The sequence below is a fragment of the Citrus sinensis genome, chromosome 8 (assembly GCF_022201045.2).
Source record: "Citrus sinensis cultivar Valencia sweet orange chromosome 8, DVS_A1.0, whole genome shotgun sequence".
In the NCBI taxonomy this organism is placed as follows: domain Eukaryota; kingdom Viridiplantae; phylum Streptophyta; class Magnoliopsida; order Sapindales; family Rutaceae; genus Citrus; species Citrus sinensis.
The window spans coordinates 4,423,844-4,451,561 of NC_068563.1; the positions used below are offsets into that span (position 1 = coordinate 4,423,844).

Consider the following 27,718-nt stretch of genomic DNA (forward strand, 5'->3'; position numbering starts at 1 on the left):
TTACACAAGTGTATTAAAACTCTTAATCTCTTACACAACTCTTTCTCTTTTACAAAACAGAGAAGAAAAACATAAGAAAAATGGAATAAATAAAATGAGGAGGGAGCCTCTCTATTTATAGCTAAAGTTTTGGCCATTATTTATTATTATTTTTTTCTCACCGTCATTATCTTCTTCAAACTTCTTCCTTCTTCCTTCTCCTTCAAACATTTACAGCTTCTAGATTGCGGCTCCTTCTTCTCCCTTCTTCTTTTGTTTTCTTTGATTCAAAGAATGCAGCAACATCCGCATTCTTCTTCAATAATGGCGGGCACCACCTTCTAGAAAAGGTGGTGCTTGGCTGTCATTTTTCCACATGTATATATATACATAAAATTCTTCACTAAGGGGAAGACACACACACACACACAAGCTCTTCACTAAGGGGAAGACAAGTTATTTTGGAGGAAAAGGATTATCAAGTAACTGGACGCAAAGCGCGAAAACAATGGCTCTATATGGTTTGCCCATGTACATACTATATCCATCTTAACTTTACTAATTTAACCTTAACTAAGTTTTTTTGAAGTGTATAATTGTCATCGTACAGACAATTAACTAATTAAATGTTTGTAAAACGTACTTGATATTTCATTATTTTAATTTTTGAGAATCAAACTTACAGGTGCATGACTGGCGGGGTTTTGGCTCATGAAATGATGCATGCATGGTTTGGAATTCAAGGTCAGACTTAATAATATTATTATTAACTTCATAGCAACTAGGGGTTTAACTAATATGACATAGAAACCATATAGGATAGAATAAATTAGGAATTCTAGATTTTGAGTCAATTTATTATTTTATTTTAATAAGCTTATTTGAGTCATATTTGTAATTTTAGTCTAATTAGGATTTTAGATTATTTCTTTCATTTTAGAAGTATTGGGATGAAGTTAGCTATGAATATATGTAGGCTTGTTATTAATAGTTTATTGTAACACTTTTGAGCTTTTCATCAAGAAATATTTTAGATTATTCTCCTTGAGTTTATCTTTTTCTTAATTCGACGTTTTCTCTCTTTGAGAACTATTATTTCTTGAGTTTCAAGAATGTTTAATAGAACGATATCCAATGTCGGTTCTAGACAAGTAGCATCAGGGCCTTTCTCTATGTCAAGTTGCGCTTTCGTGATCATCAACTACCCTACATACACAAATCCTTCCTCTGTCATCCATTAAATCCACCAATTCCACCAATTCCTATATGCTTCCTACATCATAATGAAATGATGCATGCATGGTTTGGAATTTAAGGTCAGCCTTAATAATATTATTATTAGCTTCCTAGCAACTAGGGGTTTATCTAACGAAATGATGCATTCATGGTTTGGAATAATTGAAGGCCAGCCTTAATAATATTATTATTAGCTTCATAGCAACTAGGGTTTAAGCTAATGAAAAAATGATGCATGCATGGTTTGGAATTCAAGGTTAGCCTTAAAAATATTATTATTAGCTTCGTAGGGTTTAAGCTAATGAAATGATGCATGCTTGGTTTGGAAGTCAAGGTCAGCCTTATAATTATTATTAACATTTATTAGCTTAGTAACAATTAAATTCGATTCCTCTCTATCATTACTTGCCCCGACTCTTTCTCTCTCAATCTGTGAATCGCTCATCATGGCGACGACTCTGCAATTCTGCCGTCTATGCACGCGAACTGACATAGCTTCGCGCCATAATAATCGCGCCGGAGTGCTGGCTCTCCGGCACCTGCAGCCTGTGAACGTCAGAAGCTCCGGTCAAGAATTGCCGAGCTCGGCGGTGGCTGTTGGTGCCGAATTTGACGCGAAACAATTTCGTCATAACCTGATGAGAAGTGATAAGTATAATCGGAGAGGATTTGGCCACAAAGAAGAGACTATAGAGCTCATGAATCAACAGTACGCAAGTAAGATTTTCATTTTTTCTGTTTAAATCAATTTTTTTTACTGGATTTTCTTTTGTTTATTCAGTAGGAAATGAAATTATTGTTACTTAAATTTCTTTATTTTAGCTAATTATTCAGCTTAGTTTTAAATGGATAGATTCAGGAATAAAAATAAAAATAAAAAATCAAAGAAATTTGTGTGATTTTTAATTTCTCTGCTTGCTATTCAATGACCTTTTCTTTTTCTTTTTTTTACAATTTCATTTAAGAAAGCTGGATCAATCAATGATTTATCTTTTTATGGACTCATCATCAGTTTGTGATTAACAAATGTTTAGAGAGATTTGGTGAAATCAAGTGTTTCTATTTGGCGTTGGTGTTATTGTGGTGATGATTATTTTATTGATTTCGATGAGAATTCTTCCAGGTGATATTATAAAGAAATTGAAGGAGAATGGATACGAGTATACGTGGGGAAATGTTACGGTGAAGCTGGCCGAAGCATATGGCTTTTGCTGGGGAGTTGAGCGTGCTGTGCAGATTGCTTATGAAGCAAGAAAACAGTTTCCCGATGAGAAGATCTGGATTACCAGTGAAATCCTTCACAGTCCATCTATCAACAAGGTCTTAAAAAAACAAAACCAGTACTTCTTTTATAATATTTTCAATTTAAACATTTTTGCTGCCCTGCTGTTTGTTAAGTTGATCATTTACTCATTTTCATGGTTATGGATTGTAAAGAGTAGATCTGTATTGATGAAACTGTTACGCTCTTTGTTTCAATCATGATTTGATTCTTTCATTACTATATCCTACTAAAATGATTACTGAGGCTCTTAAGTCATACATGGCAGCGGTTGGAGGAGATGGAAGTTAAAATTATACCTGTTGAGGAAGGAAAGAAGCAATTTGATGTGGTAAATAAGGGTGATGTTGTGGTTTTGCCTGCATTTGGGGCTGCAGTTGAAGAAATGGTGACTCTGAATGACAAGAATGTACAGATCGTTGATACAACTTGCCCTTGAGTGTCGAAGGTACCTTTAGCTGAGACAGATCAGCTGTTATTATAATTATTCATTTGCCTGATTATATCTTCAATCCCTCTTCATGTTACATATTGTATATAAGTTTAAAATTTTTGTGAAGGTCTGGACTACTGTTGAGAAGCACAAGAAGGGAGACTATACTTCAATTATTCACGGTAAATATTCTCATGAGGAAACTATAGCAACTGCATCTTTTGCAGGAAAGTATATCATAGTCAAGGATATGAAAGAGGTATGTTCGGAAGGTGGATTATATTATATTTTCTGGAGAATCTGTAGAGCAATATTAGGAGATATTCATTAGAATGTTTTTTTCTTTTCAATTGTTATTATTTAATCCAGGCTGAGTACGTGTGTGATTACATTCTTGGGGGTGAACTTAATGGATCTAGCTTAACAAAAGAAGCATTCCTTGAGGTATGAGTTTTGTCGCTTACTTGACCGTGAATGTTGACAATTTTTGGAGAGTTTTGCAGATATTGATATAGTTATTTGCTTGCCTACAGAAATTCAAGAAAGCTGTTTCAAAAGGGTTTGATCCAGATGTTGACCTGGTAAAAGTTGGCATTGCAAACCAAACTACAATGCTCAAGGGTGAAACAGAAGAGATTGGTTAGTTGCACTATAATGCTGATTTCATCACATCTGTTTCAAAGAAAGTTTGGCTTCTGGTATTTGAGCAAATTTTCATTGATACAGGAAAATTAGTGGAGAAGACCATGATGCGTAAATTTGGAGTTGAAAATGTCAATGAACACTTCATAAGCTTCAACACAATTTGTCATGGTGCACAAGTAATTTCTTCTCCCTCATGGTTTTATCCTTTCAGATTTTTATAATTTTGTGAGTCAGAGAACTTCCTGTCCACTGCATGTCTTTTAACGCACTTAATAAAACCCAGAATGTTCAACTTCGGTATGCTAAACCTAACAACATAGTTGACAATTTGTTTTCAATGACCGACTGCTCCGCCAGCAATACTCAGCCGCTAGTTAATCTGCAAGTTGTGTACCATTCTGTTGTGTTCAGTAAATTTAAGCTAATGATTTTGGTCTCAATTTTTGCAGGAGCGACAAGATGCAGTGCATAAGTTGGTTGAGGAAAAGATCGATCTTATTTTGGTTGTTGGTGGGTGGAACTCGAGCAATACATCAAGCCTTCAAGTGATTGCAGAAGACCGTGGAATTCCCTCATACGGGATCGACAGTGAGAAGAGAATAGGTCCCGGAAACAAAATAGCGTATAAATTGATGGTACGTGTGAACATATTTGAATTTTACTTGCATCAACAGAGTAATTTTTTGGTTTCAAAATTTCGTTATTAATTATCTGTGTTTGTTATCTTGTATGTAGCATGGCGAGCTGGTGGAGAAAGAAAATTGGCTGCCGAAAGGACAGATCACAATCGGGGTGACAGCCGGTGCCTCCACCCCAGATAAAGTAATTTCTTACGCAGGAAATTTCTAAATAGATTCTTGCTTACCTTGACCTTATTTTTTTCATTTTTGTATTTCTAATTTACCATGCCACAGCTAATTACATCATTTTCGTCTGCTGACGGTAAATTTTAAAGCTGTTTAACTTGAAGATTGTTATAATTTTCCTCCCCGTGTCTTATCCAGGCTATTGAAGATGTCCTTAAAAAGGTATTCGAGATCAAGCGTGAAGAAGCCTTGCAATTACCGTAAACTGAGGTCCAAACATACATATTATCAATAAATTTCAACGTGATTGTATAACTAGATATTGTAAAATAAACACAGCCTCTGCTGGGTCTTTTCTTAGTGGCCATGTCGTGAGAGCATGAGTTGACTCCCATGCAAGCCATGCATGACACATGCACGTGCAGTTTCACGTGTGGATATTGTGAAGATGAGTGCTGGAGCCGTGATCTTGGGATAACCTTATCACAGAAGTTGCTTTTGATTATCTTTCTGTTACAAAATATTAGCTAAGTTGTTATTTTATATTTGTTTTATTGATTTCAGCCGTGATTGTGGGTTGAAAATCAAAGTCTTGTTATTATAAATAAGCTCCAGAATATGAATAAATTCATCGAGAATTCAAACTATAATTTTTTGGTTATTTCTCACCATAAGCAGAAAAATATCACTAGCATTACTCGTAATTGTTATTAATAAAAATAATAATAATAATAAATAAAATAATAAAGTTAATAAAATAATCATTATTATTATTATTACTGACATTTAAAATAATAAAATTAATTGTGATTTGAACGAGGGTAATTTGGGAAATATGAAAAAATTAGAGGAATACAAAAGTAAACATATATTTCATTACCATTCTCTCATTTTCATTCCCAACCCCCCATGGGAATGGAATTCACATTCCTTATTCCCAAATTGTATGAGACCCACACATTTTATTTTTATTCACAAATTACATTTTACCAATTAAACATGGATTTCATTCCTATTCCTTCATTCTCATTCCCTAAATCTTCAAATAAACACAGCATAAGTTCTTAGGGACTATATACTTTGATTAACAAAAGTAATCTAATTTTAAATTTATATTTTAAAATGTTGCACGTTTTAGGACTGTATACATAAGTATATATTATTATTAAATAAACATATATTTCATGTGTTTATGAAAAGATGGTGGGTAGAAATTGATCTGGGACAATGACAGGTACCTGTAGTTGGTATTATTAAAAGCTTGCTAATATGTCAAATTCAAATTTGGTAAGCTGCATTAAGTTTATAACAAACAGTGAATTCGAGTCAGCATTTGAAATTGGTTGGTTATTTCCTTTTCAGGACAACATTGCTGGATACATTGCTTTACAAAGCTGTATCCACATCTCATTGAAAACTTAACGATGAAGAATAAAAAATTTTTAAAACAAAAGTTTTTTCAACAGAGAATGAGAGATAGCTGTAACACCTTTTTTTTAAAGTCTTTGCCAGCTATAAATTGATTCATTGTAACATCATAGTGGAATTGCCCCTATGAAATTGTAACTCAAGTTGATGATGAGGGAATAACTGTGTTAAGAAGGAAGCAAAAAGAGAAATGTAATCATAAAGAATGGTATAGTATTCTATTAATCTTTCAGTCTTGAATTTCAAAGTATAATGTATAGTCAGTACAATATTTGATGAATAATAAAACTAGAAATAAAGAGTACAAAACATATGATCTCAAACAATATGAATTTGAACTCAGAACAAACATTTTATGCTTACAAGTATAGTTTCAACTCCCGTGTCATACTGTTGATTCTGCTGATGAATTAAGTTGCGTTGGTATTGCTTCCTGCCTGTTTGTCAAGGTGGGCAAAATCTTGGTTTGATGTCAATATCTGAACTAAGAGCTTTTCCATTATGTTGAACAAGTATTGCCTTGGGAAACTAGCCACTGATGCCATCAGATTGCTTGGACAGAGATGATTCGACTAGTTCTGGAACCCGATCAAGCAAACGATTCATATCGTCTGGAAATTCAGCCTTGGCTCGGTTAGTCTTTCCTCCGATAATCACTGAAGTTCCATCTTGTAAGGCCCATATCTTTAGATTGACAAGAGATGACAACAAATGAACATTAAATATCACGTAATGCATCAGAATCACGGTGCAAATAACATTTGATAGTAACATCATTAGAAGCTATCATTTGAAAACCTTGTGTTCTATAGCGCGCAAATGCCGGACAATTGACATGTTAGTCATACATAAGAACTATTGTGAACTTGGTCATTTGATTACCCATGGTTATTGTTATTTCAAAATTATATTGTATTGTCTCAAATCCTATACTACTGGATGCACTGTTAAGAACGAAATTAGTGAATTGTATAGCACAAGGCATCGTAGTATAGACAATAAAAACGGCTTGTGCTCTTGTGCTATAAAACCAATAATGAATTATACTTCCAAAAATCGCAACTTCACCTGTGTATGAGATAAAAAACTGATGCAAGTTGTGAGCATTAGAGCACCAAAACCAGCATACACGATTGGCACTCCAGGGTCAGTCTGTAAGCAATTAACATGCATTAATTCTAATGTACTTAATTTATAAAATAGATACTGATTACAAATTGATCTGTATGCATTAAATCAAAGTTACCTTCAGGTCAAGACCAGTACTCCCGATAGCATCAACAATAACGATTTTTGTTCCATCAATGTCAATTGGAAGCTTAGAGTTAGGTCGTCTGACTCCTGCGAATTTCCCTTCTTGATCATATATGACTATTGATTGCAGATCACGACCAAGCATTGATCTAAAATTTAACAAGATAGAAGAACAAACTAACCGCTTACAGAACTTCAAAAACTTTAGAGGAAAGAAAAGTAAGTACTGAATTCTTGCCTAAAACGTGAGTGTTAAAGAAATACATACATTCCCTTGACATTAGGAGAATTAACATCTCCAAGAGGTAAGAAAGTCCCAAACAGCTTTTTGTCTCCATTGACTTTTAGAGGTGCCATTGCCAAATTGAAAGGTCCTTCATCATTCTTAAGTACCTGCAGTGCCGAAAAACTCCAATCTGTCTGATATATTGTGATCCCGCCATACCTTAAAGGGTCATTTACACTAATTGTTTTCCTCATCACCTCCTTCCCCCCAATGTCAAATAGAGAAAGATCACTATGAAACTGCTTCACCTGTAAACCAGAAGAAAAACTTAAAATGAAAAGTGAAACATCACATTAGAACCAAAGAATTTTTGGAGTTTCACAAGAAAGATCAGACAAAGCTTATAATGCACGATACCTAGAACTCCTTATAAAGTTCCCCTTCCTTTATGCTAGTTACTAGACAAGAAAATTGAAACTCACCTCTCCACTATCATAGTAATCCATGTAGAATTTATTGACATGAACCTCAGTGCTGAAAGCATCAGTAGGAGTAGAAAGAAATCCATTTGGGCCTAACACGTCACCCACAACAAAATTCAGCCCTTGTGGAACTGTAACTGAACCTCTGAAGCTCCCAGTTGCACTAAGAGTTCCACCTGCCATTATCAGCAGCATTGCCAAATGTACTCCAATAGGGGCAAACCGACCAACCAGTCCTTTAAAGGCATACAAAGACGGTCCTTTCAAGAATACCTGCATTCACTAAAGACAAGCATAATAAGCAGGAAATCTTACATATAAGGTAGCAATGTACGAGAAACAAAAATGATATAAGTACTGACTGAAAAAAAAAAATATACAGTAAATGCTCTATGCATTCAAGTGAGACATTGGGATCTATGGTGAATGATATAATTGATTTTCGTTACATTCATAAATGATCTGTCATGATGACTGCTGGCATTTAAAATAAGACTGTCAGTACCTTCTGATGACTCAAATACTATTTAATCTCGAAGGAAATTAGACTTCACAAGTAATAACAAGTGAAATCTGAATTCCATGAGTATCAATGAATAACGCTGTTAAAAGAGCAAGTCTACCCAGAAAAAGAACATCAAATATTATTTCTGTACTGAATCGGTCTATACATGTAAAGTTTGGAAACCAAGATAATTTTTAGTTTCAAAGAATAAAGAACAGGTGAAAGAAAACAAAGTGAGAAAGGATGCAAAATGATTACCTCATATCCCGCACCCATCAGAATAACACCCAAATCTTGAATAGATGCCCTTGGAAGAGTATCTGAAAATTCCTGCTTCCGGATTGCCTCAGCAGAATGTAAAAAACTCCATCTGCATTAATTATAGAGTTGTGTTAACAGAAAGCTACTCCAAATGATTTCCAATGGAGCAAAGGATTTTGGTAGACACAGCCAGACCTTCTTGCAACCTTAACCAGGGGGATCTGGGTTGTGTAAGTGCAGGCCATGAGTGATAATCCCATCATAACCAGCAGTCCAAGGAAAATGGGAGACGAGAACATATGATCAAACCCAAGTGTGAGAATCCATCTCCAGGTGAAGAATCCAAACACAGGATTATCTTCAGGGTACTTCTGGAAGTAGAAATCCGGCACCTCACCTTGCTCAATCGCAGTACCTACAGAACCATTGGGCGCAGGGCAAGCCAATTTCCAATAACAAAGGATCAGGATATAGTGTCAACGAGTACAAAGCCTCCAAAGAAGCCAGGTTTAAAGAGGCATCCATTGCTAAGAATTAAGTTAAATCTCTATTGGCAAAAAAAGAGTTTTTCAGAACACGGTGCCTTTCTAATGCACTCTTTTACAGAAAACATATTAATGTTACATGAATTCATTTACAAATTCACTAATTTGATCGATTCGATTTGTTGAATTGGCTTTTAAACTGCAAACAAGGACAGATGGCAGCTCAGGAAATCAATAAATGATCTAGGGCCTCTTAATTTAGTGGCTGCCCCAACTTTCTTCGTCAATGCACATGCTTAATCAACCTTCAAGTCCTATGTTAATTCCAGAGCATATTATAATATTCCTTTAGCAAACAATTTAGAAATTACCCACCATAATTACCTGATGCATAGACTCCACCTTATAGAGGCAACATACACCAAAATAACGTAAATAGTAATAGCAGTTTTAAGACCAAAACAAAGGCAATAATTCTACTTTAATCCACTACAACATATAAACCCAATTTACAATATCACAACCAGAAAACTATAAGCAGCTATGAGTAAAGAGTAAAGCAAGAATAAAAGGCAACATACCAAGGGCCATGAGGGCAGCAATAGCAGCCATTTCTCCAATAGCCAAAGGCAAATTAGACAAAGCAGCCAATACCCTTCTAGGCAACCTCTTAACCAACCCAATAACTCCATTCTTACTCTCTACCTCCCCTGAGACTTCATCATTTTTCAACGGCGGCGGCGATGAATCCGAAAAAACAATCTTCTTGGATACGTTATCCTTCTTCTTTTTGACATCTTGGGAGGTTCTTAGCTTGCAAGAAATTGTGAAAGAGAGAGTAATGCATCTGTTGAAGAGAGTGTGGAGTTGGGGATTGAATGTAGAGTTAAGAAGGGGAGCTTTGAGAATGTGAGTTCTGGTGGGAAGTGTCGGAGGTTTCAGAGTTCCCATTAATGGTGATTTTGGGACTGCTCTCAGTGCTCTGTTTCAGATTGCAGTAGCAGTTAGCGTCTAATAACGACCATTGCTGTTAGTTTATCCCTTAGAGACAGATATTTTGTTGAGGTGGCTTTATGAGTAGATAAAGTAACCAACAAACGCAAGGCGTCTCAGTGTCAAAAAATGATTAGCTAAAGAGTCTTCAATTACTAATAAAGACAGAATGGCACTTTTACCCTTATCACCTAAATCTTTTATAAATTTTTAATACCTCAATTTCTTCCTAACATTTATAGAAAAAACATTTTATTTAAAGTACTAGGATTCTCTCCTAATTTGAGTCTTATTAAATTTTTAAAAATTTTCTATCATATATTTTTTAATGGTAATGTATGAATAAGATTTAATTTTTTTTTATTAATTACTAATTAATAATTAAATTATTTATTTAAGATATGATCAGATCAAAAAAGAATCGTAATCTTTATTCAAAAGGTATTTACCCTCCGACAATTTACTATTTTTTTCATAAATAATTTGACGTCAAAGACGAAAAGAATAATTAAAAATTTTATAAAGGATCCATGCGGTAAAAAAATTTCTACTAGGGATGAATGTGTCAATCCATCTTATTAAAAATGCAAAAATAATTGAGAACGACATGTCGTGATGTTTGCAAAAGATCAATTCCCCATTTTCCCTCCTGAAATCCTCTTATCGTGTACGATAACTAACTAAATCACGACCTCACAAGCAGCTTCACTTGCAGTTTAGTTGACACAAAAGCAATGCTCCACTCTCTTCACCTCCCCATTGTTTCTTCCTACTCTTCGGATAAATCCTCAAATCCCCCATCATTCTCTTCCTCTCAAAACCCTCCTCTTTACCTCAAATTCAAAACCTCTCACCGCGAGAATCTCCGGTACCTCAGAGCCATTGGCGTCATTGATCCCAGCACAAAACCTCACAAGCTTCCTTCACCGGAGGTTGTGTCACAAATCTTATCAACCATAGACTTCTTCAAGTCAAAGGGCCTCACCAACGGCCACTTCTCCCGCCTTGCCTATCTATGCCCTCAGTTTTTCTCCATCAACTTTGACCCTTCTGAGATTGAACCTGTTTTCGACTTCTTGATCACAGACTTGCATGCTTCGGTTGAAGAAAGACGCGGTCTGATCATTGGTTGTCCTCAGATGCTTTCCTCAAATGTCGAATACTGTCTCAAGCCAACACTCGATTACCTCACGAAGCTTGGGGTGAAGAAACTGAACGTGCCCAGTACGTTAAATGCCCGTCTTCTGAACACGAGAGTTGAGAGATTACGCGAGACGTTAAGGTTCTTGAGGAGCATAGGGCTGAATCGTCGAGAGGCGGCGGAATTTTGTGCCAGGATGCCGGCGATCTTTGGGTACAACATTGAACATCATCTGAAGATCAAGTTTGAGTTTCTGGCGGTGGAAATGGAGAGGAGCTTGGAGGAGCTGAAGGAGTTTCCTCAGTATTTTGGGTTTAGTCTGGGTAAAAGAATTGCACCCAGGCATTGGCATTTGAAGCAGAGAAATGTTCGCATTAAGTTGAATAAAATGTTGCTGTGGAGCGACAACAGATTCTATACAAAGTGGAAATAAAATCTGTTTTCAACTAATTGTTTTTATTCTAACGACCATTTGCTTATGTACACAAGTTTTACATACCAGAAGAAGAAAAAATGTGTGGGTGTAAAGAAAAAGAAGACGAAGTAGTTGCACATTAATTTGTATTTTCTATTACTGAAGTGAACTTCTGATGGTTTTTGAGGACCCGTTTGCTGTTATTTTCCTTCACCTAAGTAGGCACATTTGGTACAATTGAAAAATCCTAGAAACAAAGATTGAAATATCTGTACCTCTAAATCACAAATTCAATGGGTCTAAAATACAAAAATATCATTTTGCCAAGTAGACAGAGAAAAGAATACACCGAGAATCTCGAATGCCTTGTTAAAGTCACTAGAGGCAGAGGCTCTACAGTTAAATATATAATGCAATTGACGGCCTTTCTTGCATCTCAATGTGATTTACAGTCACTAGAGGCAGAGGCTCTACAGATAAATATATAATGCAATTGACTGCCTTTCTTGCATCTCAATGTGATTTATGTATCCGTTAAAAGTTGGTCAACCACCTTGACAATCCATCCTCATCTCATCAATGCCATCCAAACGTTCATCAATTTTCCAATGCTGCAAAAGGTTATACAGAAGAGAGTTACATTGGCTTGGAATAAAATTATCAAACAAACTTTGCTATTAGCATGAAGGCTAAATACTCTGTTTGGGCAGAGTCCCAACTCTGTGCAAGCATTTGAGATACATTTCATGACTTGTATAAAAAAGAATCACTCACAGGCAATTCAACTCTGTTTGGCTAGCAATTCAATGTCAGCTCCGACTTCAGCAATCTTAGTTTCTTTAGAAGCCTTAGCCACTCTGGCAATGTTCCCGACATCAAAGTCCAATGCTATTTTCTTCACAAGGCCCTCGAGCATCTGTTGAACGGAACACAAAGGAAATCACTATGAATGGAGAAGGCAGATCATGGCGGAAATATTTTACAAAAATGAATCAAATTAGGCTCTGATACAAAAATCCATTGTACTATTTGAGAGTTGATTTATATCAAATTAATCAACATTCCTTAACAGCATGAAATAACTCACAACACATACAAATGTATATTGTAGCTATAAGTCATCCCCCTAGTCCTAGCATATCTTGCCTCAAAAGAAGCACTTTCAAAGTTAGATGGAGCTTGGTACATCCCATAGATAATGATAGGACAGCAATATTCCAACCAAGCCTACTGCTGCAAGCTATAAGAAGTTTCACCTCTATAATGTGAAAAAATACATAGAAATAAATAAGAAGGTATTTTATCAAAAGTAATATTCTCCTGGTAGACTTCATAATATTATATAACAGACAAAAACATGCCCATTCAAATCTTATTTGACCAAAGCTGAAAACTTATCGATTAATATGACCATCACTTCTAACCACACATATTAATGCAGTTCATAAAAACATACCAGTGTTCCTATGGCAACCAAAGCCCGGTATTTTGAATCAACTTCTATACTTTCCTCTTCAGCAATCTGTGAAGAATAAGAGAACAAAGTTAATGATTTCCTATCTTTGAAAAATGAATAAATTCTATTTCAAAATGGGAGATGAAAATATAGCTCCGCATCCCTGGTCAAATTTTTCAGAAGAGACATTACATCAGAAAGAAGGTGAAAGCAGTTCCATTTGGTTCTGTGTAGGGAAATGACAAAATCAAGAATTACCTCAAGAGCCGCTGAAAGAACATGAGATTGACCTTCTTCATCCTTCTTTTCAATTAACAGCACCGCATAACTGTGAAGTACACAAGAAACTATATAGACCTTGAAAAGATAATTACATTAAAAAAACTCGAGGACATTCTAAACTGGATCAGTTACAAAGTGAAACTTATGGTGCAATTAGTATGGAGCTCAGAAATCATAGCATGCTAAAAGTTTTAACAAGTTGGAAGTACAATGTCATTCTGTTCCTGCATGAGTGAAGTATCACAGATAGATCTTTTGACTTTGGGTATCATTTGTAAAGAATGCACTGTGATTTGCCCACAAGCCACAAATTAAAAAAATGTCCACACCTAAATTCTCACAATTTGTAAAGTAGAACCATAAGCTGATGTGAAAATGAACACTCTGTTGAACCAAATACAAACAAAACATTTTCTTTCACTAAGCTATTCAACTTTTTCAATTTCCATAACACTTATTCTAACAGCATTAAAATATTCAAGACCAACAGAAAACACTTGTCTGCTTAGACGAATTGGATATTTGGTTCATTTTGCTGTCACGAAAGCTCCAGGTAGAAACTCTGGTGCTACAAGGTCCGGCAAAAAGGATAAACAGAAAAGTAGGACACATGGAGGAGCTGGATTAAGAAACTGGTGTAGTAATGTGTTATATCATGCATGTGCAGCTAAATAAAGACCTATCGATGAACTGATCAGAAAAACAATATTCAAAATATGTTTTGAAAGAGAATAATTACTTGAGTATCAAGGTAGAATAAGACAACTGCACATTCTTATTAGAAGATGAATAACAACTTGAAAATGCATCAAGAATCTGCAAGGTGAAAAAAAGAATGAGGAAGAACAATATATCAGAACATATGAAAAAGAAAACTATCATCTACATGAGATACAAGCTATGTATGAAACAAATGCAGACTTATCCATGAGAACTATTTTAAAACTGTTGGTAAAAACACTTGACCCAAAAGCAAAAATTATTAGGTAAAGGACCCAACACCAATGAAGTCAAGCCACTAGGCCCAAGTCTGACAGGGCCTCTCATGTTGAACATGGATCTGATGAGACCAAGACCAGGAACCAAGAAGTTGACTAGGAATTGCTTTGATTGAGAAAATTTGTTTACATTAATTGACTCATTGAGACAGAGTGAGTATGTAGGTTTGAACACTGGACTTTAGCTCCGATATCATGTTCCTGAGCCGCATCACCCAAAAGCTCAAGCTATTGGTAAGGGCCCAATACTAGTATTTGAAGTCAAGTCTAACAAAAATAAGGGCACTAAAAGGCACAGAAACAGTTTCAAGTACTGAACCTGCAATTATTACCAACTTTCTATACATAATATAAGGTCAGAACACAATAATAGAGTAGGGACTCTTACCTCACTGCGATTTTTTTGTAGCCAGCTGTACCAGGATGAATTCTTGAACAGATTAGTTACAGCACGGATGCCGGTTAAAAGATTTGCAGGAAGTGGAGGATTTGAGGAGACTTTCTCAATCATTTCCATTAGTACATCTAGTTAGAGAATACAAAGTTTACACAAAGATCAAACTTCAATGAATAGAAATGTCAAAGAAAGATACATGAACATAACCAACACTTGACCTCAAATGAGAAAATTTAGGGACTCTTTCCAGATAATGACCATTCATATAAAAGCTTAAGCTAATAAGACGGGTGCAGCAATAATATAATAACTCTTTAAGTCCCGGGCAGGGAAAATTTAATAAATGGAATTGTCACGTGGACCTTAATACACACAAAAATACTTGTGGATCCAACTGGGTAACTTGCTTTGTGTAATATTAAACATATCAAGGTAAATTCAAGACCTCTTTGTCAACCTAACTCCAACAACATATTGAGAGTCATTAATCCTAAAGGCTTTAAGCTAAAAGATAAAGGTCCAACAACAGTATTTACTTCTGACAGTACAAAAAAAGTTAAATACTAGGCGATGTGGCATCATCCACAAGTACATTCCATGTTTATCAACAAAATAAGGATTGTTGCACATCATGACATAGGTATGTTGTACCACAAGATTATAAATAATATCAATTGTCAGTATAAAACGTAAACAGAAAAGATAAATTTCTCTCTCTAATACCATTTTGATTTTCAACATGCTTGAGTAGTAGGCTAGCTCCATCGGGATGCAGGATGGTCATCCTCAGAATATCAATAACTGCAAAAGTAGAAAGCCCAATAACTAGAAAGTGAGGGGAAAAAAATATATATCCTTGATATGTTAGAGAGGTACGAGTATTAGGCACAAGTATGAACAGGTAACAAGTAAAGAACAATCAATCCATAATCCAACAGAGACTATAAAATATTACAAATTGACTACACTGTGAAGTCTGTACCACAATGAACTAAAATTTATTGGAAGAACCTCAATGAGGAACCACATACTAATAGTAATAGCCTTACAAACCTGGAAATATCATTGCCGGAGGCCATGCTTTTAGCAATTTCAACAACAATGAAATGTCAACATCTGCAAAACTACTACAATGGTAGTGTGATGTGTCCTTCAAAATTTTAACAACAGCAGCTACTCTGGATGTCTCAAGCTCTGACATGGACAAGTTCTTTTTTTCCTTCAAAAGGTTTCCAATAGATCCATTATAGAGGAAACAATGTACACAATAAATAGATAACATAGAAGAGGATATAGAAAACTAATAACTAAAAGCAAAATAAACCATGCAAGTATCACTCAGGTTGATCTAGATAGACCTAGCAATATCTAATGTTTGCAAAACCAGAATATTAGGTAGCACATACATGCATACACATGTACATATATAGATACATTCATAAATTTCTACATACACGCATGCGCACGCACACACACGTGTAGTATGTATGTATGTATGTATGCCAATAAAGATGATGTTATCCGCTAATGATATTAGTCTGAAATTATATCTTGTTTTTCAATAACAATATCTACTTTCTTATCAATAAATTAATAAATAAAACTAAGCCCCCAAAAAAAATTGTATATCCTCAAACATGACGCTTAGGTAGCATTTAAGAAATTACCATAAAATCACTATCATGCACCAACAAGCGATTTAAGTTTACTTTAATTAGGGATGGTCTTATGAGAAGAAAAGAAAATCCATCAAAAGATAGATTGCTGTGGGGAAAAAGAATAGTAAACATTATGCGAAGAATGAACAATAATGAATAACAACAAATGGAAAAAAAAAAAAAGATAGGGATTTGGAATGTAAAAGCTTGAATAAAAATTTCGACCTTTAAAAGAACATACCAAGTCAAATAATAAAGCATTGTTGAACTCCATAATTTTTTTAAGGATCCCATCAAATTGAGCCGCATCAAAAATAAGCATTCCTTTCTGAAGACCATATGTTAAAGAACAAATATGAAGTAAAAGAAGGATGCCAAAATGACTAAATAATGAACATATAAAATATTTATAAAGAGAACTTGTCATGTACATCTCAAACAAACATGCATCACAAGCCTCTTGACCAAAACTTGTCATGTACCTTTGGGATATGCTTGAATGTAGGTTTTGCCGGTATAGCTGTTATCCACAAGATGTTGAAAATAAATTAGATCTTGTCTAATATTAGAGAGTATAAAAATAATGAATAGCATCCAAGATAGACTGAGAAAATCTGAAATTTCATTTTCTCATATAAGCATACATACCAGACATGCTAGAGGGTTGTCCGGGCACATAAGCACTTGCTAGAACGAGAAACAGATGAATGTCAATCATGTGAAAATGAAGCCAAAATGAGGACTATGACATACAAAGGATCAAAGAGCCAAAACCCAATGCACTCACCACCAGTGTAGGGATCACGAAATGATGTATTGAGAGTGAAGTCCTTTTGTCCGGTATTTTGAAGTATAAACTCCACAATTTGTTGTCGGTAAGAAAAAGGAAGATTCTCCTTGAGAAGCCACTTATCAGCAGCATCGTATGGATTATCTGGAAGTTTAAAAATATTTGATTTTATTAACAAATACAAGCACGATTAATTTTTTGGTATGTTGAAGTAAGAGATATTGCACTTAGGGCTATTTTGCAACATTAAGGAAATTGTTCTTAAAGAACAGGAGGACGCGTGGTGGGGACCATGCCAAGCTTAAAATGGAATATGAGTGCAGAAGGACCAGCAATAATAAGCCCAGGCCTCCTCTTTAAAAGCATTATTTCCTTTCACTATTTCTAAGCAAAAAAAAAAAAACTAAACAGAAAGTCGGATAATGATAAGTTCTGTGATGGGGAAAATGTTTAGATAAAGCTTGCCAATAACTTACAAACTTCAGCAAAGTTCACAGATGGTACATTTATGTTCACTGGCAAAATTTAGGCCAGAAAGGCCAAAAAACATAAACCCATGGTAAGATAAGCCAAATCACAGGCAACCACGTTCAGAGTTTTTTAAAAAATCTGAATTTCACTTATAGTGAAACAAGCCAACTTCATATAAATTTATAGGATCACAAATCAAAGAGGGAATGTTATATCCTGAGCTGTAAAATAGAAAAGTTCCAATCTTACAACAAAAATGCCAAACTAACTTTGAAGATAATTCAGAAATCTCCATATCTTAGTAGAAGTCTTCTGTAACATAATCAAATTTCAGTAATAGAATATAATTCCAAATTACATTCTGGATAGTTTTCTTGACAAAAGAATGATTAACTTTTGGGAAAGGAGAAATATGTTATGAAGTGAAACCAAAAGTATCACAGTCTAAGCTTTAGGGTTGATGAGAAAGGAATGATTTCTGGATAATAGCTATCAAACATCAAAATCAGAAAGTAAGACTAAGAAAAAACACAACATAGAAAAAAACCAACATACCTGAACGGTTGTACGGCAACTTACGAGTGGGCTCCCCATCCCCAATATCAACATCAAAAACTGTGTAATGGAAAGTGGAAAAGAATTAAGACTTAAGAAAACATAAAACAATAAAGAAGCTACCGTGAGAAGTGAAATGCTAACCATAGTCATATTGAATTCCATCAAGAATAGGACGGTTCATGCCATCATCTGGCCCATCAACAACTTCGCCAAGCTAAATTTGGAGCAACAACCAAATATAAACATTCAAGCCATGAAATAATTGAAATGGAAAGATAAAGTAATACAAAGAACACAGAAACTCAACATATAAAGGTACAAAAATTGAGAGAATTAATTATTCTTAAAAAATGGACAGTGTAGAGGTCACAAGAAGAATATGACCAGGAAGTTAATAAATAAAACTGATTAGCATGAAAATGGAGATTACTTTATCCCATTTCTGTTCCTTCATATCCCATGAATATGCCACACCATTGTCCCCTTCTCGAACAACTTTGGTCTGGCCAGCATTGGTTCCTGATCAAAAGCATTATATATTAGACAACATATAACAGAATCTTGCAAAAATTTTAACCAACCACACTGTTCATACTTCAGTGAAACAAACTTTTCGTAACTTTTCAGATAACAGTCAGGATATATAAGGATATTGCTGACAATTAAAATTCAGAATTTGATGACTTGTTTTCAAGGTTTTTCATGACAGAGGAAAATTTTACTTGGCACTGGCAAATAAATGATATCTATAAGACATAAGTATTTCTATAGTTTAATATTCAACAGAGATGGATGTCCATCCAGCAATTAAACCATCATCATCTAACACTAAAATAGTCAATTGCAAGATAATAAAAATTGAGCCAAGCATTACACCTGGAATCTGTAAAGCCTCAAGCCCAGGTAAATCTTCCAATTTCAATCCACCAACCTTCTTCCTAATACAAATAGAAAAAGACAAAGTAGGCATCAGGTGAAGCTGCATTGAAAAGGATAACTACCTCTTAAATTGATCCAACTGGCAATCAACTGCCATAAACCATTTAATCCAGACAAGTTTATATGGGAAGGAGATAGATATTTGAGCTAGACTAGGAGATTGATATTTGTGCTGGGACTTCCCAATGAAAACACTTTACCTTATTATAAGTCAGGAAGCACTAATCTCAAAAAATGATACCCATATTAAGTTATTATGGAACTGGCTATTGATAAAGGGTAATACCTGCAGAGTTTGTATTGAGAAAGTTCGGAAGCATACGCCTCCAGTTCCAGTGAATCTGCAACCTTATCAAAATGCACTGTCCAAATGCGTGTAACTCCATCTGAACATGCTGTCACAATATCCCCATTTTCCAAAAATTTGGCATCCCAAACACAGCCAGGATGCTCTATGCTTTGAACACAGACTCCATCTGCAACAAGACATGAATGCCCCATTGACATTAAACATTTTCATCCAGGTCATGTTTAACTTGATACTTCAGAGTTATAGAGAATACGAACAGATTAATGCTAATTAGCATTGTCTCATTTAATCATGCTTAAGTTGAAGTTCACAATCCTGATCTAAACCAGGCAAAACCCAGCTAAATAATATTATGGCACAAACAAGAACCATGGGTAGTTTCTGAAAGCATAAGGATCACATTTGAAACAGAAGTATGAATATCAAAAGCAATTACCCTTCCATATCTTTGCAAAACGATCTTCACTACCACTGACAATAAGTCCAGATGCATGACTATCAATTGAATAGACAATAGCAGTATGACCAACCATCTCCATTAGTACTTGGCCAGTCAAAGCCCACAATCTGATGGTACTGATACAATGATAACACGCAAAGTAATAACAAAGCTGGCATTCAAGAGAAATAAAATACTGAAAAATTCAAATGCAAAATAAAGAAACCAATAGGAAACATATAAATTGAATAAAGAGACAGCTACTACATTATGTGGGTCCAGTTTCTACACCAATGGATACAACTTAAGTGGATACACAAGATTTATTGCTAGCATTTGTACTCTCTTGGGAAGCTTCAAGTAAAATTAATGAGTAGTCCGAGCACATGACTACGTTATAGTCAACTCTCTACAAAAGGCAACCATTTTTGTAATTGATAACAAAGGCACCAAGACAAAATGTTAGCATAGTTCTTGTAGCATGTCTGCTGGAAAACTGTTCAATTGCAAATAACTCACAACCCAACTAATTGAACTCGTACACCAATCTAGATATCCCTCACCAAAAGGAAGCAACATTCATATCTAATGATTAAACATAAAATTCTCTATCTTTGCTAGAAGTTGAACCATGGGAAAAAAATATACTTTCAAAGAGTTCAGCATCCTCTCACCATATTCAAAAATAAAGGATACATAAAAGCTTTTTATTTCTTGAAACAATAAAAGGGAGAAAGGGCTAAGTGCCAGCATCTACAGCTTGACAGAGCAGGATTTCAATAGATTCAAGTACGCAATACAACAACATTTCTACGCTTATTTTGTTCAAGCACCAAGTTCTAATTTGCAACCCACCAAGATTAAAATATCAAATCTTTTATCTTTTCCTTCGTATTGAACTATATACATTAGGTTGGTACTTATTCGCGTATTTTTATTTTTATGTCCCTTTTCTTTTCCTTTGAAATTGATGCCACTAGTTTTACATTACCATTGCCATCAGCAAGATAAGCATCTGAACTTGAGTAAGACTCATTAATGCTAGGAAATAACAGAAGAAATAGAACTCAAAATAGAGATTCTGACCAATCATGTGATGCAGAAATAATTCCCACACCAGGCATCACTGACAAACCTCGAACCGTATCTGTAAAAAATATCAAATTGAATAAGAAGCACCACCTAAGAGAAATTAGACATGCAACTTCACTCTACACAGAAAAGAAGATGGTCCTCAGGCTCATAGACCATATGTGTGCACAAGTACAAGAATAAGATCATTAAGCATCTTTTAACGGCACATATTGCATTGATATTTGACAGGTTAGTCATTGTTCCAAGGATGTCTATTAAATGGATGAGGGTGATTTCACAGCAGCAAAATCACCAGCAATTTGTAATAACAACATATCCGCAAGCCACCCTCTATAACTGAAAAACATCACCACAAGTGAAAACCTTTATCAAGTTGCAAGTGATAAAAATGCACGAGTATGAAACAGCGATCAGGCATACTAATTGTATGTACATATGTAGGTATGTATAAGATGGGATACTGAGAAAGTAAATACAGGAGTGGACTGGGTATCAACCGGAAAAAAAAAATAAAAAAAGATTGCATATGGGGATAATTATGAGCATTGAAAAGATGCATTTTATGTCTATCTAATCATCAGATTGAAAACAAGCAAACAGAAAAGGAGAAAAAACCTGTATGTCCGACAAAAGTTTGGGCACATTTCTTTCCTTTCCAAAGTTTTATGGTCGTATCACTTGAACCTGTAATGTGGTAGAACGCAGATTCAAAGATTATACATTCTTAGATAATGCATTTATGGTATCTGTAAGTAAAAATCTACATAGAACGTAATCAAAGCTTCCATTGTCAAATTTGATTCATGCAATGGCAGAGCCCACGCTATTCACAATTTTTGAGAAAGCCATTGAGAGAGAGAGTCAGACTTCGATTTATAGAAGTAGATGTACTCATGTAAGGAATATAGGATGAAGATGGAAGCAAGCACTTATTCTAGGATCCTTTTTTAATATTTGACGTAGAGATCTAAATTTTGATATTAAACAACAATAAGAAGATTTGGTATCCTGAAAGAATGTTTGATTATTCTCCAAATTACATAAAACCGTCTAAAAGGTTTTTCTCTAGCTACTGAAAGGAGATGGATAAATAATATTTGAGAATAATCCAAAAGAACTTTGCCCAGGGGCCACTTTCCTTATAAGTTTCTGGTTCTATCCTTCTCCCATTTTCCTTACTTATGTAGGTCCCTTTCTCTCTCTTGACTTGTAGAAATTATTCTAATTTTTTGAGAATCTTTTCCTTTAACAACCCCCCCCCCCCCAAAAAAAACCCAGAAAAAGAAGAAGAAGATAAAAATTGCAAAAAGTTAGCAATGTCTGCTCAATCTTTTTAATAACAATAGTTCAAAGAAAAACCTGAAACAATCTCGCCAGAAGGAATCCTTATAACAGTTTGGATTGGTGCATTATGTGCCTCCCAGAACTCAACAAGTTTTCCTTTCCTCCACCGTCTTAAAGTACTGCAAAAAAGAAGCCCAACAAAAAATTCAAATTGTTAATCATGTTTCAACAATGGTTTAACTAGTGACAATGATAATGTCTTAGTGATACACACTAAGTCAATTGTCTCATTAAGTTTCGGGAAAACTGAAAATAATGGCATTTTCTGTTTGAGAAACAATAAAATAAATTATTTAAGCTCAAAATATGCCTTAATCGATTTCTATGTTGGCTATGACTGATTAAATTTTGTGGATGCTGATTTAACTTACAAGTAAAATTTCCTGTTGGGCGTTCTTTGCCAGATGAAAGCATTTTCAACTCCTAGAATATCTCATTATATGTATGTAGGGCTTAGTTTTAAGTAAAAAGGTTCAATGATAATATGAACTAAGACATGCATAATCCTCCAATCACTTGTAAAAAGGGGTCATGACACGGAAAATTGAGCAATACTCAAATAACAAAGCTATTTTTAAGAATGATACATGTTATGAAACTGTCATGCAATGCTTGCAATCAGTAAAGTGGTGGAGAGCGTATCCCAACACCATTATAGATATTTCAATAGCTTCCATGGGATTTTGGCATCTCTTTCAAGTTCAACCGCTTAATTATTTGGTTCTAGGGTCAAAAGATTTTCCAACTATGAGGAGGACAACATGGCAAGAGTGCTGCTAACGACATAGAAATGGCAGAGTCGGTAACTAACAACATATGCATGTTAATGAAGTTTATAGGAGACATAGGTTGCTTGCTAAGCCCCATAAAACAGCAGTAAAGAAGATAAAATATTGATAAAAACTAAATTTTCAAAGCAATTGCCACAAATGCACATGAATCTTTATTTGTTTGACATGGAAGAATCCAGCTCAAAAAATATCTTGAGTAAACTTTTCAACAGAAACGAGGAGAAACAGAGGAAAAAGGACTGTACAACAAATACAATTCTTCCAAAAAATCAGCTTACCTATCAACAGATGATGACACGATATCCTCATTATCCAATGTGACACCAGTGACTTGCAACTTATGACCTTGCAACGTCTGCACTTTCTCCCCACTTCCCAAGTCCCAAACCAAGACCATTGTGTCCATGCCACCTGACACCAGACCGCCTTCTGGGAATTCCTCATTAGGTGAAATCCATGCCAGAGGACCAACAAAACTTGTATGTCCCAATAGTATTTTTGATGAATGGTATTTTCTCTTGTCTGATGGGTCCAAGGACCAGAACCTCACAGTTCTATCTCTCGATGAAGTTGCAATACCCACATTGTCACAGACACATATCCCACGAACCTAATATAATATGTACATCCAAAATTGAAAAAATTTACACATACACAAAGCATATCTCTAGCATTAGTAGAGTGTTCGTGCATCTAAATATATACTGATCAACCAGAAATTCAATTAATTGATTCAACATACCCACATTTATCGCCATAAAATACCACATTTCAAATAAATCAATTTTTAGAACCAAACTTTGTGTATATGATGATCAACTTCAATTATAACTGTTTTCCCTAACTATAATCACATTCCCACATCATAATATCAAAGAACACATCAAAATTGGTTCACAAGAATAGCTACAAAGAATCAGCTGATCAACCTTAAGATTAAATAATCACATTGTAACTTCTAATTGCATCAATTTACACAAATTATAAAGTCAACCCAATTAATATACAACTACGTGATTGCGATAACTCGGTTGAAATTTTTAAGTATTCAGATAATGAACAATATTAGTTGACGTATGAAACTGCTGTGTTTCGTTTTAAAAAAAAAAAAAGAATTTTAATGAAAAATAAAAAGATTTAAAAAAAAAAGAAAAGAAAAGAGCGAGTGAGAGAGAGAGAGAGATCTTACGTCGTCTTCGTGGCCACGAAGCTCGGAGCTCAATTGGTATTCTTTGAAATCGATGTCCATCATCCCCGAATTTACAAGAGTGTTTGAGAACTGAGAAAAGAAAGAGGTTTAAGCGAGATTTAAATTAAATTGGCATCGTCTTTTGCTTCTCTAATTTGTTTTTACTTTTTTTTTTAATAGTTTTCTTATCGATAAAGATTTGTTTTTGGGTTGGGCTTCTTTTATTGGATGGGTCCAATTAAAAAAAATGAATTTTTCAATATTTATTAATGAAACAATTTTTTTATGAGTCAGGACTATTAGCACCCCTCCAAAATCCTATTTAAACCTTTTTTAAATTATATTTCATTTAATGCCAAAGTATTTTTTTTTCTAAATGAATTTTATTTTCATTTATGAATTTTTTTAGTTTCTAATAATTTTCTCATTGTTTCAGTCTTAATATTTGTATTCCTCTCTTCAAACTTTCTTTATTATTTAATTTTCAAAGAAAAAAAATCTAAAAGAAAAAATAAGAAAAACATTATACTTAGAAAATAATGATATTTTATGAGTTTAATATAATTTTATCCTACCTATAAGTTTTGGGTTCAAAAACTAGTTTGAGAATTCTTAAAAAAATTATTTGCAGCCAGATAAAATTTTGTTTTATTTATTTTCTACTATGTTGTATCTTAATTAAGTTGTTATGTTTATTGCAAAAAAAAAAAAAAATTGTTTTGACTTAGAGGATTACTTCCTAAATTCATATTAGTTTGATGATAAAAAAAATTTTATATTTTACAAGTAAAATAAAATTGGAGAGAGAGAGAGAATATAAATGAATTAATTTTATTTATATTTATCCTTAATGTAATTATAATATATCAAGAGTTTTATGAGATTAATAAAGGGGTGCCAATAGTACAATTTTTTTATTTTTTTTTAAAGATTATCTTGTGGTTACGTGTTACTTTCCACTTACCAGTTAAGAAGAAAGGCAAAATAAATCTAAAAGCACACCGGCTACATCGAGAACTCTTCCAAGAAAATCTAATTGCATCGGCTAGTGGGTACCAGTGAGAACTCTTTCTTACCGAACCAAATTGAAATTTCTTTGGCTCCAATTCGGTTCGGTTTTTTTTTTTTTTTTTTTAACCTTCATAACCTTTGTTTTTTTTGGGGGGTTATTCAATTTTTTGTTCAGTTTTCTAGTCAATTGATTAAACTAATTGGTTTTTTTTTTTTTTTCTTAATTTGCAAACCAAACCAAATTGGTTGTTCGGTCGATTCTTCGTTGCAATGGTTCTTTTTTTTGCCCACCTTTACTTTAATACTTTTGATAAATAAGATATCATAAAATAAGAAGTAATTAGTTCAAATATTAGATTGAATTGATTATTTTAATAAATAAAGCATCAGAACTAAAAGTAATGAGTTCAAGTCCCGAAATAAAAGTATCTACGTAACTGAATCCACCTCATTTATAACTAAGAAGCTTATTAATTTTTATAAAATCAACATGATCAAGATGGAGTAATATCTAGACCTATTAACATTTTAAAAAATAAATAAAATAACATTTTAGTTTAGAATTTAAAATTTCTAAACGTATACAAAAGCATATTTTTTGTATACTTCAAAATGCCAATTATTTTACATTTTCAATTGATTCCCCTCCAAAAACAAAGCCTACAATTGAGTAGGTTTTTTTTTTTTTTTTTAAGGAATGAAATTCATTCAGAAACCAATAATGGCAAACAGTACAAATGTAATCTCATTGAAGAGTCTTTTAGTGATGCTCTGAAACCTCTTCCAATCCAATAATATAAAACAATACAACACAACACACTATTAAAACAAAACACAAACCACTAATAAAACCACCTCTCTCTTAGAGTAATCCTCAAAGGCCTTGGATGAAATCTTGCTCTAGGCCATCATTTACTCGTCCTAGACCATCAAAATCTCAATGCACCAACTACTCGATCCCTTCAATGACTCCAATATGGACATATCATCCCAATACGAACACTGACATGATCCTAATAAAAAAACTGAAGCAACATCATCTTCGACATCGAAAGAACCTCAAGAGCGGCGTATATACAACATCCAACCACGAAAACAAACAAACTGAAAAAAAAAAAAGGAAAATGCAACGAAAATGAAAAAAGAAAAACAAAGAAAATTACATAAAATAAAAAATGAAAAAGACAGAAAATAATTATAAAAAACAACACCGGGCGAGAGGGAAGCTCCGGCCAGATAGTTGATTGAAACGTAAGAATAAAGATAGTTTGTTGGCAATGGTTCATTAACCAATTTGGGATTGGACCTGTTAATAACTTGCTAATGGAAAGGTCCAAAGAAGCCAGCTGGTTAAAGCTTAATTAGCAGCAATCCTGGACTATGAACAAGAATTTAGACAAGGAAAATCATTACCAGAAATTGACAAAAACAAACAACTGAGTTCGATAAGATTATCAAGAGAAATTGGAAATTGTACAACACAATTCACATTTAATTACAAATTATTTTTTATCTAATAACTATCAATCACAATGTTATAAAAAGTTCAATACAAAAACTCGGCTTAACACTGAATACAAATCTCAGCAGAAACAAAAAAAAAAAAAAAAAAAAAGGCTTTGCTTGAAAGCTGGCAACGGCATTAGGGTTGTGGAAATGAGCAAGGGTAGTAAGCTGAATCAATGAGAGCAAAACAAGCTCTATGATCAATGTATACAAGATGAATAATATGCATATGAAATGGGAATTTAGTTCAGTATATGAATAAGAGCGGCTATTTCCCTAGGCAACTTAGACATTACCTAAGACTCTGCTATAGATGAATGTCCCTAATTTTATTCTAAATTATAATTATTAATTATTGATTTATATTTATTTATTATTTTATAATTATATATTCCGTAAACAAACTACTAAATTCCTACAAAATCCCCTTCTAACATTATGATTAACAATTTTAATTTATTTATTTCCTACAAAATCTTTATTTAATATTCTAATTATAACCTTCTATATTTCATTTAAAATTCTATAAAAGCCACATATTTGTTAAATTAATATCCATTAATATCTTTTTCCCATGAAAAAAGTATACGATACCTCAATACTTAGATAAAAAAACTACTTTCTCTACTCTACTTTCCACTTAAGGAAAAAAAAAATCAATTATAAATCAATTGTTTTACGTTCCATTGATCATTGTTGCTCAAAGTCTCAACCCATCAAAGTTAAAGTTCTCAAAATTTCAAGTTTTATCTTTCCATTCTATTATTAATTAATTGTGTTTTTTAGTTGTTTTTTTTTCTTTTTTAAAAAAATTATTGTGTTCAAAGGTTGTTTTCCTTTAACTATCTAGCATATTTGCTAGTTTCTTTGCTCTTGTTTCACTATGGAAAAAAAAAACTGATATAAAATATGC

The 27,718-nt window shown here is 34.0% G+C and overlaps 3 protein-coding genes and 1 pseudogene across 5 annotated transcripts; 2 read left to right on the forward strand and 2 right to left on the reverse strand.

Annotated features, from left to right (window-relative positions):
- Positions 1–402: 402 nt before the first annotated feature.
- LOC102625659 (4-hydroxy-3-methylbut-2-enyl diphosphate reductase, chloroplastic-like) lies at positions 403–5,031 on the forward strand (annotated as a pseudogene). Its single transcript, XR_008050942.1, has 11 exons — positions 403–510; positions 665–1,932; positions 2,339–2,535; positions 2,766–2,945; positions 3,058–3,189; positions 3,300–3,374; positions 3,464–3,569; positions 3,657–3,751; positions 4,025–4,210; positions 4,311–4,397; positions 4,580–5,031. The product of XR_008050942.1 is annotated as a 4-hydroxy-3-methylbut-2-enyl diphosphate reductase, chloroplastic-like (transcript).
- A 977-nt stretch (positions 5,032–6,008) lies between these two features.
- Positions 6,009–10,079, reverse strand: LOC102620665 (cytochrome c biogenesis protein CCS1, chloroplastic). The gene is made up of 8 exons (XM_052431977.1): positions 9,604–10,079; positions 8,733–8,952; positions 8,535–8,646; positions 7,772–8,044; positions 7,332–7,597; positions 7,056–7,212; positions 6,878–6,961; positions 6,009–6,493 (listed from the first exon to the last, which is right to left on the reverse strand). The coding sequence occupies exons 1-8, from the start codon at positions 9,971–9,973 to the stop codon at positions 6,338–6,340; spliced, it is 1,638 nt and encodes a 545-aa protein (XP_052287937.1). The 5' UTR covers positions 9,974–10,079; the 3' UTR covers positions 6,009–6,337.
- Positions 10,080–10,615: 536 nt separating this feature from the next.
- On the forward strand, positions 10,616–11,762 carry LOC102620107 (transcription termination factor MTEF1, chloroplastic). The gene has a single exon (XM_006487133.4). It carries the CDS (start codon positions 10,750–10,752, stop codon positions 11,587–11,589), a length of 840 nt encoding a protein of 279 aa, XP_006487196.2. The 5' UTR covers positions 10,616–10,749; the 3' UTR covers positions 11,590–11,762.
- Positions 11,763–11,816: 54 nt separating this feature from the next.
- Positions 11,817–24,455, reverse strand: LOC102620389 (uncharacterized). 2 transcript variants are annotated; one of them, XM_006487134.4, is made up of 23 exons: positions 24,289–24,455; positions 23,378–23,709; positions 22,324–22,427; positions 21,580–21,648; positions 20,956–21,016; positions 19,867–20,006; positions 19,407–19,596; positions 19,058–19,119; positions 18,612–18,700; positions 18,323–18,395; positions 18,179–18,238; positions 17,150–17,296; positions 17,011–17,049; positions 16,845–16,882; positions 16,604–16,690; positions 15,758–15,923; positions 15,428–15,505; positions 14,696–14,832; positions 14,049–14,125; positions 13,286–13,355; positions 13,028–13,093; positions 12,346–12,487; positions 11,817–12,182 (listed from the first exon to the last, which is right to left on the reverse strand). In XM_006487134.4, the coding sequence occupies exons 1-22, from the start codon at positions 24,349–24,351 to the stop codon at positions 12,353–12,355; spliced, it is 2,283 nt and encodes a 760-aa protein (XP_006487197.2). In that variant the 5' UTR covers positions 24,352–24,455; the 3' UTR covers positions 11,817–12,182; positions 12,346–12,352. The 2 variants fall into 2 exon arrangements, with proteins under 2 accessions (XP_006487197.2, XP_015388405.2); XM_015532919.3 differs by lacking the exon at positions 16,604–16,690.
- Positions 24,456–27,718: the final 3,263 nt, after the last annotated feature.